This window comes from Dermochelys coriacea, chromosome 1 (genome assembly GCF_009764565.3).
Source record: "Dermochelys coriacea isolate rDerCor1 chromosome 1, rDerCor1.pri.v4, whole genome shotgun sequence".
NCBI classification, from domain to species: Eukaryota; Metazoa; Chordata; order Testudines; family Dermochelyidae; genus Dermochelys; species Dermochelys coriacea.
The window spans coordinates 344,523,677-344,537,515 of NC_050068.2; the positions used below are offsets into that span (position 1 = coordinate 344,523,677).

Here is a 13,839-nt window from a genome sequence, read left to right on the forward strand (position 1 = left end):
TTGAGCCTGCAAAGTCAGTATGTCTTTTGTGGTGGTGGTTTTGCTCATGAGGAAGCTCTGGGTGTTTCTGGTATTTAATTTGGCTCATGAGAAAGCCAGGAAGGTTGCTGATTCTGTTTGTATTGTAAAACCTGCTGCTTTTACTAATGGCTGCTCAAGCTTCCTTTTGTGCTTGGGCCCATTTATCAAAGCTGTGGGAATTTGTCTAGGCATGGCTTTGGGGTATATTTTACAAACTGAAGCTAGTCTCTCTGGGCAGCCTCAAGCATGCTTAATGTTAATGGAAAAAGGAAAAAAAGAACATAAGCCTTGCCCCACTTGCTGAACTGTTATCACATAGGTCATAGAATGTTAGGGTTGGAAGAGACCTCAGGAGGTCATCTAGTCCAACCCCCTGCTCAAAGCAGGACCAACCCCAACTAAATCATCACAACCAGGGCTTTGTCAAGCTGGGCCTTAAAACCTCTAAGGATGGAGATTCCACCACCTCCCTAGGTAACCCGTTCCAGTGCTTCATCCCCCTCCGGGTGAAATAGCGTTTCCTAATATCCAGCCTAAACCTTCCCCACTACAACTTGAGACCCTTGCTTCTTGTTCAGTCATCTGTCACCACTGAGAACAGCCTAGCTCCATCCTCTTTGGAACCCTCCCTTCAGGGGTAATTGAAGGCTGCTATCAAATCCCCCCCTCATTCTTCACTTCTGCAGACTAAATAACCCCAGTTCCCTCAGCCTCTCCTTGTAAGTCATGTGCCCCAGACACCTAATCATTTTCGTTGCCTTCCACTGGACTCTGCAATTTGTCCACATCCTTTTTGGAGAGGACCTGGGGATGAGAGGGGATAATTGTGCTTAGCACTTTTCATCAGTGGATTCAAGTGCCTTTCAAAGATTGGCATTATCCTTGTTACCGACTGTAAAAATGGAGGTAGGAAAAGGCTAAGTGGCTTGCTCCATGTCAAGTTGCTTCTAACAGTTTAGTCATGCGGACAAGTCAACACTAACTCTGTCCTCTTACAAGTATTTCTGGGATTAGACTTTTGGTGAGTGGACATGAAAGTGGATAAATACATTAATATGTTAACTAAAGATTCTGTGGGTTACTAGGTTACCTCTCCTTTAAGGTAATGGGTGATATTAAAAATGTTTTTAAAACTGGTTGGACTGCTCTAATGCTACTCCTGTGAGTGAAGCTGGAGGCTAAAATTACTTCTTGTGTAGTGCTGCTTTCTGGTGTGTGTTGTGTTTTGTTCATTTGTTTTGTTTTTGTGTTTGGTTTTTTTGTTTTTTTGCACACAAGGGGCATGATGGAGGGGACGGGCAACTCAATTCTGTATCCCAAGAGTATAGTCTGATATACATGGTGCAGAAAGGTCTGATGCTCATGCTATAATCCATAATGTCCTTCCTGACTTAAGATAACTGTAGCTTTATGCAAAAAGAAAAGGAGTACTTGTGGCACCTTAGAGACTAACAAATATATTTGAGCATAAGCTTTCGTGAGCTACAGCTATAGGGCTTTGTCAAGCTGGGCCTTAAAACCTCTAAGGATGGAGATTCCACCACCTCCCTAGGTAACCCGTTCCAGTGCTTCATCCCCCTTTTTTTTATTCTTTTTCTTTTTGCGAATACAGACTAACACGGCTGCTACTCTGAAAGCTGTAGCTTTATGGTGAGATAATCTTTTTAGGACCAGACAGTACTCCAGTCAAATACAGAACACCACAGCACTCACTCTTAACGTATCTATACAGAAGTATATTCATTAACCAGGTCATGGCCGACTTAAATCAGGGACAATAACTTTGTTCATCCACAGGCACATACCGTTTAAAATAGAATATAGTGTGCCATTTCCATTTTTTTCTGCAAGAAGGACCTGCAGTACTTTTAAATAACTCTTTTTATATGGGAGGCAGGACAGTTTTCTGTACCTTGTTAGCGGAAGAAAGTTATGACTGTATTTGGGAAGCTCTAATATAAGGAAACATGGGTCATCACCCAAGGACATTAGAGGTAAGTGCTATGCCTAGCTCTGTAACAGAACTACAGTACCTTCTTACTTATGTAGATTCTGGCAAAATACCCAAATGGGCTTTAATTTCAGTGCTGCATTCCTAGCTGAAAAGAGCTGCAAGTAGCAGAGTCATTGCCTTGATGCATTTTTGTAAGAGGATTCAGACATCTACTGCTGGTATCTTTATCAAAATGACCTTAATCATGCTTTGTCAGGGCTTTTATTGAGCAAATGTGAGAGGCAGGTTCAGCATAGCAATAGCATTTTTAAATTTTTTTTATATTCTTTTTTGAGGAAGAATTCTGCTACTTAATGTTAGGATGCCAAATGTAGGTTTTAAGGAATAACAGCATATCTTTGACAGGAATACAATGCACATTTTGTTGTGGAATCATTCATAGCAGTCCCATAGTTAAGGATGAGTTGAGTTTTGCACTAAAAGCAAGGATTCAGTCATTTTTATATGAGGCATAGGATGTAGTGTCCCCCCAAATTAAAGCATTTCATTCTTGAATATAGAATGAATTCTCTGATAATTTACAAGTAAAATCATTAACTGGTTTAGAAGTTAAAATTATTTAAAAATATTTCCGTTATGAAATGTAGCTGTCAGTGTCACTATATTTTTGTACCTAATGATCTCAATTAAATAAAACAGACCCTTCAGACATCGCAAAGGTAAGGCTCACTAATATCTCATGTGTAGGCTACATTTGGATTAATAGTGATTCTCTCTTCTCCCCCCCCATCTCCTTTCCCTCCCTCCCCCCCCCCCCCCCACTGTTGTTCGTGAAAGCTTCTCCTTTATGGAGAAGCAGATAAACAAAGAATGGCTCTCTTTGAAAATGGATACCACCTCCCATTGTTTCTCAAGGGAATGAAGCCAAGCTGTCTTTCAGGAAGGACCACCATTTTATACTGGAGAAGGCAGGCAAATTACACTAGGTAGCTAAGCAGTGGCAAGGTCAATGGAAAGGGAATTGCAATAGTCAGCTGACTACAGATGAAGGCCTAGTTAAAGGTTTCAGCAGAGATAGAATCAAGGCAGCAATACACATGGGCAATGCTGCAGAGATATGGTGAGTCAGATTCAGACAAAGGAATTGCAGGAAAAGTAGCAGAGGAGGACACCAAGGTTGGGGTAGGGTCGGTGGAGGTGGATGAGAGGTTTAAGTTGAGAAAGGAAGGAGAGGGAAAAAATGCTGCCTTTACTCCAATAAAAGCGCTTCTGTCTCAGGACGCTTACTTGAAAGCTGAGAATAAGACATAAGTTTACTTGGTTGAGGGGGAAAGAAGGGCGCACAAGGTATAATTAAAGGTATTGGGAGAAGCATTTCATTTGGTTCCATTATTGTAACACAATTAATATGACTAAACATTAATCTTCCCCTCCCCCTAGTTGTCTAAGTATTTGCCTACCCTATTGAAAAGTTGGTAAGCATTTTGAGAGAATTGGGGGAGGGGGAACTACTTCATTGGTATCTTATGATGTATGAGTGAACCTAGTGATTTACTTTTCAGTACAGTAGAATCTAGCTAATTCAAACTGTCTGAGGAGCCATGTTATGATTCTTGTGAGATAGCAAGTGACAAATTTAATGAAAGAGCAAGGGTAACTCATTACAATGTTTGTTTTGACAAGTCTAGTTCAATTTTAATTTGATCTGTGCTTCATAATGTATTAGTGCTATTAAATACACTGCAGTATATTGTGTTTAAAAAAAAAAGTAAAATTTTCAAGTGTCTAAATCTCATTGATTCAGTGTGGTTTAGATTTATAAGTGACTTAAGCACTTTTGAAAATTTAACCCAGAGTCGTTTTAGTATGAGATTTAGTTACATTGCCTTTTACACTTCCAGTGAGGAGTGTAATCTTTTGTGCAGACTAATAGTGACATGAAAATGGCTGCAAAGCGTAAAATGCACAAGTTCTCTGGCGATAGGAGATCTGACTGATTTGTTGTGTAGCAGGTGATGGGAGAGGATTACTAAATACCTCTTCTGAAAAAGAGAAGCTTAGCGAGAAGTTGGTAGGCAGTATCTAGGTTGAGGCATGGTGGTAAAGGATGGACAGACGAGTGCTAGTCTAGCAGCTTCTTGCCATCTTGGGAAAGGGGGGTTGTTTACGATAGCAACAGTAGTGAGAGTAAGGGAAGAAAGTGGGAGAACAGAATAGGCCTCTTATGGACTGCTTTTTTACCAGAATAAGCAATTTAGAAGTGCTCTTGAATATAGTTTCTCCTAAGAAATACTTTAAATTTTGAGTTTGGGGTATGGCAAGAACAGTAGGGAATTCTGACCTCCAAATTATATCTGATAAGGGCTTTGGATGGATGTAACAGTGCTATGGCCTCTTGCAAATGTTTACTGGTTGACCTGTAGGAGAAATTCTAAATTTGGGCCGTGAGTAGGAAAGGCAGAGTTGAGCGGGTAGCTGGGAGAGAATGCAGCATTATCTCTAATACATATTATTGGGCACAGGGAGAGTCTTTCCCTATATATTTTTACAGTATGTAGCACAGTGGAATCCTGATCTTGATTGAGCTGTTGGGGTGCTACTACAATATAATCGCCTTGACATGCCAGGCCACTGCCCTCCAGCCATTCAGATTTATCTTCAGTACCCGTTGCAATGCCTGCAAGAAATGACATTTTTAAAAGAAAAAATGTAAAGTAATTTGGTTTGTTTAGCTTCTCTGATCACTTTACTTGTATGTTGTTGTTGTGGGAGCTCTCCAGTCATGGCAGGGCCCCATTGTGCTGTACACGCACTGAGGGGAAAGATGATGGGCCCCTTTCCCAAAAAGCGTACAGTCTAAGTATAAGACAAGAGACAGTACGTGGTTACAGACATGGGAGCACAAAGAAACAATAAGACTGCCCCTTTCTCCCCTTTGTTTTTAGTCTTTAGATTGTAATCTGTGAGGCAAAGATCATTTCCCTATAGTCTGTACAGTGTCTAGCACATTTTTGGTGCTACCATAGTACTAAAAATAAGGATTGTTCACATCTCAGATACATGGTAGAAAAATATCTACTATGTAAACTGATATTGCATCAGTCTCTGTTCAACTTTGATACACAGTAGACACTTCCTCTCCTGTCTTTTGCATGCAAAACTGGTCTTGATCATAGTACAGATATTTGATATTTAGAAAAGCAGCCCAATGGAAGCAGCACGCATCCTTGAAGAGTTGCAGTGTTCCTTAGTAATTGAAGACAAGCAGCTTTAACTTGCACATTTGCTATTTTATGTATTTCTTTGGTTGGTCTGCTTGAGGTTCTGAGGGAGCAAGTGAGAATGTAGGATTCCTTGCCTGGGATGAATTTGTTCCTATTCTTATATGTAGTTATAGCTCTTTTGTACCACCTTAGAATTAATACTTTTAGTGATCTTTAATCGCATCAGACAGAACGATAAGGCTGCCTGTGAGCCTTTCTGGACACGCAGGTTGGAATGCTGTATCAGACTTGCAGACCTTGTCCTGGAATACTGTCTGACTCTCAGTTGTATCTGAAGAATTGAGTGACGATGAGGTTTTCCACTACCTGCACTTCTGTATTTTCATCTTGTAACTTCTATTATCAGAATAGCACCACTGGGAATGGATCAATTTTATCTTCTCTCCCTCAGTGTCACTAATCATTGTGAGATTGAATTGTTTCCCTATAATGGCTGTATGTGAAGCTTCGTTTTACCTTTTAGTACTTTTTTGTACTTTTAAGACATTACCTTTTTTTGCCATTTTAGATGTTAAATTGACTAGATTACCAAGAGGTTTCAATTGGAATTTGAGCCTCATTACATTAGGCAGTCTTCAAACACACAGGAACATGTGGTCCCTGTCCTGACTAACTAGCCCATTTACTTAAAATGGGGAATACCACTAATACTAGTATTGTGTTTTCTAAAAGTCAACTGAAAGTTTCAAAGTGCAGCCTCTGTACCCATAAGTATGATATGTTGCCTAAGCCAAGACTAAGAGGGTCGGTAACACCATCAGACTGCTCCAAATGCATTCACCAGACTTGTCCTCCCTCACAAATCTTGGATCCTGCTGAAACATTTTCACTGCAATCATAGGCCTAGTAGCTGTATGTGTAAGTGTGTTTAGGGAAAACAGATACCGTGATTGCACTGAACAGCCAATGCAGCATAATCATCATTTACCAACTGTTACCACAGTATTTCCAATACTACAGTGTGTTATTTTGTTATGCTGTGAACAGAGATAAATGCAGTATGACAGAGACTATGAATGTAATAAAATTGATGACTTAATGGCAAGCACAAAGTTATGGAGGATGTCTCAGATATCCAATTTGGTGGTGGAATAGTGTACATATATAAAGGGAGCTAGGAAGTGAAACAGTTGCTACAAAATTGAGTTACTTTGGATTTTTGGTGAAGGATAAAAATACATTTTACTTAAACCTTGGAAGAATAGTTGCAAACATTAGAAGAAACTGTTTGTTTAAAAAAAAAAAAAAAAGTAACCATGAATCTCTTGGCGGCAGATAAATTTGTGTTTGGAAACACCAATGTCCTTCTAAAAAATTTCCTGTAATAAATAAATGACAGTACAAAAATTGTGCTGGCAATACAATAAAATAAAAGATGTTGGATTTTTTTGTGCATTGGCTAAAAAGCCAGTAGAAAGGAAGGAATGTTAATCATTCTGGACTGGGTAATGATGGAGCCTTTATTACTGAGCTGGAATGTAGTTATGCAGTAAGAATAAAAGCAAATTTGACATTGTTTGTGTACATTTGTCTTTTCATTGCCACTTGTAAGCACTGAGGTGCTTACCATTGGTATTTACTTTATGATGACATTTCACTCCTTTTGAACGCTTGCAAGATTTTTTCATTTTACCAGGTTTTTTTAAGGTAGATAAAAGGTTTAGCTTTCATTAGATTTATTCAGGTTTGCTATTAAACTTCAACTGGAGCAACAAAGCCTTCATAGGCAGGCATGACACTTTGGCAGAGACCCAATAGGATACATGGTATGTGCCAAATCTTTTATTTTCTTCAGCTATCAATGAAGCTGTTGTGGTAATGTGGGTTTTGTGAACTGTGAGAATTTATGTGCACAAAGGGACTTGCTCTTCGCGGGGAACATTGGGAGCCCTGAGCCCAAGAGGAAGGGTAATTAAAGTTAATGAACCAGGATAACCTTTTCATGGTGGTGCCCACTAGCACAATTATAGACAAGGGTCAATAGCCATTTAAATTCTATATCACATTTTTAACTGTGCTGTTTAATTGGTACTGGATTGAAAGTTGGCAGACAGTTATAGTAAACTAGTGCACAATTTTTTAAGAAAAGTACTTTAAGTGAATACTTAAAGGGTTTTGAAAGTTGTCCCCCCTAGAAATGCTCTTACATTTTGAGAAAAAATAAATTTGAACTCTAGTTCACTAATCAATTGCTTTTTGGTATTAAAATCAAATTTTCTTTTGAGAGAGTCTGAGACTTCAAAGCTACGAAGCCAGTACACTAGATGCTTCCTACTCCTCTTCCTATCAGAACACTGAGATTTTTTTCACTTCTCCTTTGTGCTGACTCTATGCCTCCCACACCCAGAAGAGTCATTCAGTTACATCCGAACATGACTGCCTGGTACACCTGTTGGAGCCCATTATGTTGGGCATTAATTGGTTGGTGGGGTCATAGTTTTAATATGCCTCTAACTCTGACATTTAACGCTTGAGGGATAGCAAGCTCTGGAGGAATGGGCTTGGAACTTGAAGTCATGGAATTTTCTGGCTCTGCTACTAATTTGTTTGTGTGGCTTTCCTCACTTGTCATAGTCTCAGAGCCCTTCATAAATTGTAATTACCTCACTGTTAAGGGAAGTATATCTGTTTTACAGAAGGGCAGACTAAGCTAGAACGTTTGTAACTAAGTCCATGTCGAATATCAGGCCTGCCAGAGCTTGGAATAGAACCCAATCTCAGGTTCTAGTTGATAGTTCTCACCACATCCAATACAAAAGCCCAACATCCTGTTGAACAAGCTGTACTTATTCACAGTATCCTGAACATGAATATTGGTTGACTTAAAAAAAAAAAATTGTCCTTTTCTCCAGTACTTGTACAGTGAAATACTGGATTTGATTCTCCCTTCTGAGATAGACATTATAAATAAAATCAGAATAGCCTAGAAAATTGGCTGTATATCCAAGAGGGCTGTGTCAAGCCCCTCTGAAAACCTAAATTATTAGATAAACCACCTCCTTCCCATTGCTCTTTAAATTAACAAGTCAGAGAGAATTGTATTCAGAAAGGAACTGGCTTGAAATTAGTACAAGTTCTCATGTCCACTGACTTAGAAATTGATTAATGCGTGCTGTCTTTTCATCCTATCTAGATCATAAGTTTGTTTTAAGATCATGCCTCTTCAAGGCATTCAAATTAACTGGCTTTGTGTTGTTGTTTTTTTTTTTTTTTTTTAAATCCATGTGTTCTTACATTTTTATAGAAACTGTTTATTTGTTCGGTGGCTGGGATGGGACTCAGGATCTGGCTGACTTCTGGGCATACAGTGTGAAGGAAAACCAGTGGACCTGTATATCTAGAGATACCGAAAAAGAGGTAAATTTCCCCCAAACATTCATATTACTAGTATCTGATTAAATGTGTCCTCTCTTAGTTACAAAATTGGTCATGCTTCTGTAATACTTGTGTTAGAGTATTGCTTGCATTAAGGTTCCGGTTTCAGACACTGCTGATCTACTGGACTTTTGAAGTGCTTATATTGGAGACTGTGAAATAAAGTGGCTTCTCAGTCTCAAATACTTTTCAGAGTAGAGGAGGGAAGAAGTGATTTTATTTGTCAATAGCAGAATAACCCACAAGATAGAGACAAGGTGGGTGAGGTAATATCTTTTATTGGATCAACTTCTGTTGATGAGAGAGGCAGGCTTTCCAGCTACACAGAGTGTTTGTTCAGGTCTGGGAAAGGCACTCAGTGTCACAGCTAAATAAAAGATTGAACAGGTTTAGCATAAGTAGCTAGAATATATACTAAAGGGCCATTCAAGGTGATGTGGCCTTTTAACATGTCTTTAGTCATAGGACAAAAACGAGGATGGTTGGGCTACAGATTGTTGTAATCTGTAAATCCAGGGTCTTTATTAAAACCATAATTGTGAATTTAAACTCCCAGGCTTATCTTTTGAAAGTGTTGTGCAGGCTTCATTTGAAGATGACATAAAGGTCAGATACAGAGAGATCGCTTTGTGAAAAGTGTTTACCCGCAGGCGATGGGTGTTTTTGTCTTTTATCATATTCCTACGTGAGTTCATTCGAGAGCGTAGAGTGTCTGTTTTCGCCCACATAGTTCTGATTGGGGCATTTAGTGAACCGCGTGAGGTACACCACATGTTGTGATAGGCATGTGTAGGACCTATGGATCTTGAAAGATGTGTTTGGGGGGGATGTTGATCTTTGTAGCAGTGGAGATATGTCTGTGGGTTTTGTATCTGTTCTGGCAGGGTCTGGTCCCATTTTGAACTGGTGTGCCCTGGTCTGTGGAGAGCTTGCTTTTGATGATGAGGTTGGGGGTTGTTTGAAAGCCAGAAAGGGGGGGGGCGGGAGTTTCAGGAAATATTTCTTTCAGGATAGGGTCCCCTTTAAATATGGGCTGTAGTTGCTAGATACTCATATGGGTTTCAGTGTGGGGTGGAAGGTGACAACTAAGGGTGGGCAGAGGGGGTTTCATATCTGTAATTGAAGCAGGTTCTATCAGGGTATTTGGATGGCCCCTTCAGTGATGCAGTCTGCTTCTCTGGTGGAGTGTTCTTGTTTGGTAAAGGTGGTTTTGAGTATGTTTAGGTGTATATGCCGGACATTCTCCTCAGAGCATATTCCGTGATAGCTGAGTGCCTGGCTGTAGATAACAGATTTCTTAGTGTGTTTGGGGTGGTTACTACATCTGTGAAGGTAAGTGTAGTGATCCGAGGGATTTTTTTGTAGATCGTCAGTAGGGTTCCATTGTTGAAGCTAATCATGGTGTCCAGGAACTTGATGCTGGTGTGGGTGGTCCAGAGAAGTGTTTAATGCATGGGTGGTGGTTGTTGAAGTTGTGGTGGAAATCAATGAGGAGGTTTGTCATCTGTCCAGTGGGTGAAATAATCATCAATGTATTATACGGTGTGTATATATATATATTGGTTTTGTGGTTCTTTTGTCCAGAAATTCTTCTTCATACAACAAGATAGAATTCAGCAAGTACCATGTGTGGAAATAATTTGACAGCACTGAACAAGCAGTCTGCCTACTGTAGCTTCAGAACCAGTGCTGGAATGTGATATCAGTACAGAAAGAACTTGTTACTTCCTTCAGCTTCTTTCAGCTACACAAATAAAAGGGGCACTTAAAAATTTGAACCTAACTAAAAGGAGGAATGCCAGAGGCTTTGGAATCCTAAGAGCTTTAGTGTTTTTGCTTGTACCCTGACCTTAATCCTGTTTTGCTTTGTTTGATGCATGAAGCTTTTGGACCTGCTGCAGTTTGGGCTAGTAGAAAGCAGCAATAAGATTTATAGATTCATAGTTCAAGGCCAGAAGGGACCATTAGATCATCTAGTCTGACTTCCTGTATATCATAGGCTATTACATTTCACCCACTAACGCCTGTATTAAACCTAAGTATTTGTGTTTAGATAAAATATATCTTCCAGAAAGGCACTTGTTGTTGATCTCTTCCAATCAAGAGATGGAAAATCCACCATTCTCTTGTTAGTTTGTTCCAATGGTTAATCAGTTTAAAAATCTGTGCCTTATTTCTAATGTGAGTTTGTCTCTAACTTCCAGCCATTGTTTTTGTCTTTTCTAAAAATCCCATTAGCACCCAGTATTTTCTCCCCATGATGGTTCTTATGCACTGTCTTTTTGATCTAAACATATTGAATTTTTTTGTAAGTCTTCTGCTGTAAGGCATTTTTTTTTCCAGTTCTTGAATCAATTTTGTGGCTCTCAATTGGACCGTCTCCAGTTTTTAAAAATCTTTTTTAAAATATGGACACCAGAATTGTACACAGTGCTCTAGTATCAATCTTACCAGTGCCATATACAAAGGTAAAATCACCTCCCTTCTCCTATTTGCAACTCCTTGTTTATACAAGGATCACATAAGCCCTGTTTGCCATAGCATTGCTCTGAGAGCTCCTGTTGAGAAGCTTGCTCACTATAACTCTTAAATACTTTTCAGAATCACTGCTTTCAAGGATACAGTTCCCCCATTCTATAGGTATGACCTGCATTCCTTGTTTCTACATGTATAAATTCCCATTTGTCTGTATTGAAATGCATTACCTATGGTGCATCATGGTTCACGTACTTGTGCAACCCAACTGAAGATAATGAGGTATGGGCATAATTACCGGGCGGGATTGGTGAATATCTTCATGCTCTTCTTTCCCCCCCCCCCCCCCAAACTTCTGGAGGCTGTAAAGGGGGGTGTGAAAGCAGTAGAGGGCAGAGAAGAGATTCTGAAGTTGCTTTTTGCAGCAATGCTCAGCATTCTATTTCTCCCATCTTTCCTCCTGCCGGCTGCTGATTAGCTATGAATAGCTCAATAGTCAGGATGCAGTTGCTGTCTTGTGCTGTGGGGAGGGAGGGATGGATGGAAAGTGTGCCATGTCCTCCTGCTGGACAAATAAGAGCTTATAGCTCTGGCTCATGCTTGCACTGGGCTCATTTCCTTTGTTCCTTCTTTGTTTGGACACCATTACTGCTAGCTCTGAGCATCCGTAGGGCAGGAGGGGCCTGGCTGGAACATGATAGAAGCTTCTGCCTGAGTTAATGCTCCTCCACTTCCCCTTTCTCGCTTTAACGGGAGAGGAAGGAGGAGCTGTGAGGGGCATTGATATAGTGGAGGAAGACAGCTATGGATGGTGGACGCTATGTGATGACAAAGTACTATGAGATAGCTGTGGGAGGACAGTCCCTAGGAAACCGCTGAGATGACAGGCACTAGCGGTGCTAGGTGTTAGGGGGCAGCTATTGAGGAAAGGGAAAATGGCACAATATAGAAGGAGTAAAGGAGACAGGTGTCAAAAAAACAGTTTGAGGAGAGAAGTAAGGGTTTGGGGATGAGGGGGAGAGAATGAGGTAAATTTGGGAAAAGGGAGAGACCAGGGGTGTAAGGAGGATGGATCTTGGAAAAGTGACTGGTTTTGAAGATGGGAGCGGATAATCAGAACTAAGAGGAGAAAAATGGCTTGGAGGAGAAAGGAGACATTAGGGTAGTTTTATGGGGAAATCTTGGAAGACTTCATGCAAAGTTTTGAGAGGAATTTGAAGCAGAGGGAGGTTTACAGTGTGATGTGGGGCTTTTATTGATTATTTAAAGGGGGCATATTCAGAATTCAAATAAAATATACTGTCAGTATATATGATATATTACATGTCCTTACATGTGGCTAATGCCCTTCTTTCTTATGAACTATGGGTAAAACGAGGTGAAAAAATGGGAAGGTTAGAATCTCAACTGGATAGGTATGCTAAAGAAGACACACCAGATATTCCTCGAAAAAGGTCAGAATATTCATAAACAAGTTGCTATAAGCAAGTGTCTGACATGGAATTGCTGAAAATATTCAAATAGATCCCAAGAGAACTTAAAATCTTATTTCCCCTTCATATTGTAGTATGTATGTATTTTATTTCTGTGTCTTTAGTGCTTATTAATTTGGCACTGGTTTAGCTATCCACATTAAATTAAACAGTTGAGCTAAAATATGAGCAGAGTGCAATAAACATATCCCATTTATCCAATGTAATCTCAAGGGTAATATAAAGTAAACCAGTTCTAGGACAAAAAGGGTGCAACTATAAGGGAGACAGTAATGGTCCATATATTTAGGTTGCCTAGCGTTTCTTTTATGAAAGATATTGTGTTTTGTTCTTTTTTTTAAGAAGCTGTATTGCCTCAATTGTTTGCAGCAGTCCTGTCAAATTCATTAGTGAGAGCCATCAGGCTAGAAAAATGCCTTTTCTTTGTCCCATTAAATTCCTATCATGTTTAGCAGAGTTATAAACTGTTGAAAATTCTATTCTATGGCTGGCGCTGTCAGCAAAATTTGGGCGGCTGGCCAAAATAACAGAACATTAATGTTTTTAAGTGTTAGGCCCACACAGCAACACCGCAAGAGCAGATACTGTGCTCAGAATTTGGGGAGTAGACAAGCAAGCAGTTGCCAGAGCAGCTGAAGCGGAGTGTAGTGAGCGGGGCTGAGGTAACTCCCCGTCTCCCTATCATGGATTCAGTGCATGGACCCAGTGGCCCATCTTCCCACTCTGAGAGCACCATGTGAGGGCAGGTCCCTCCATCTCTGGGGAGCCCCCGACCACCACCTGGACCCAGCATCCATTCCCTTTTTTTTTTTTTTTTTCCCCCTCCCTCTGTAACAGGCTTTCTGCATATATATGGTAACTTTACAAACATGTTACCTCATGAGGAAGCCTTATGGGTCTTGCATTGAACTGTGTTGAATACTCTGCCTACAAACAATCAATTGACAGTATAATTAGCAGCCATATAATGCTTAACATTAATACATTTTAGGTTGAGATTTTTCAAACCTTCCTAGGGGATCAGGGCACCCAATACCCTTTACTTTTAATGGAAATCTGATACCCAAATCCTCTAGACAACTTTGAAAATCGGAGTCTTCGAGCCTGTATTATCACATCTGTCACATTATCCTCATTCACTCAATATCCAGTTAATTCTTGCATTAAATATCTATGTTGCTTGGTCTTTAGTTTTACTATCAGTTGATAAGTATGAAATGTTTCTTGTTTTTGCGTT

The 13,839-nt window shown here is 39.9% G+C and overlaps 1 protein-coding gene across 3 annotated transcripts in view; it reads left to right on the forward strand.

Annotated features, from left to right (window-relative positions):
- Positions 1 to 13,839, forward strand: part of MKLN1 (muskelin 1) — a 187,118-nt gene that overhangs the window by 86,070 nt on the left and 87,209 nt on the right. For all 3 annotated transcript variants that reach the window (XM_038377144.2, XM_038377231.2, XM_038377585.2), the window contains one exon: positions 8,504 to 8,616. In XM_038377144.2, coding sequence (XP_038233072.1) covers positions 8,504 to 8,616 — 113 coding nt within the window. The remainder of the gene's footprint in view (positions 1 to 8,503; positions 8,617 to 13,839) is intronic.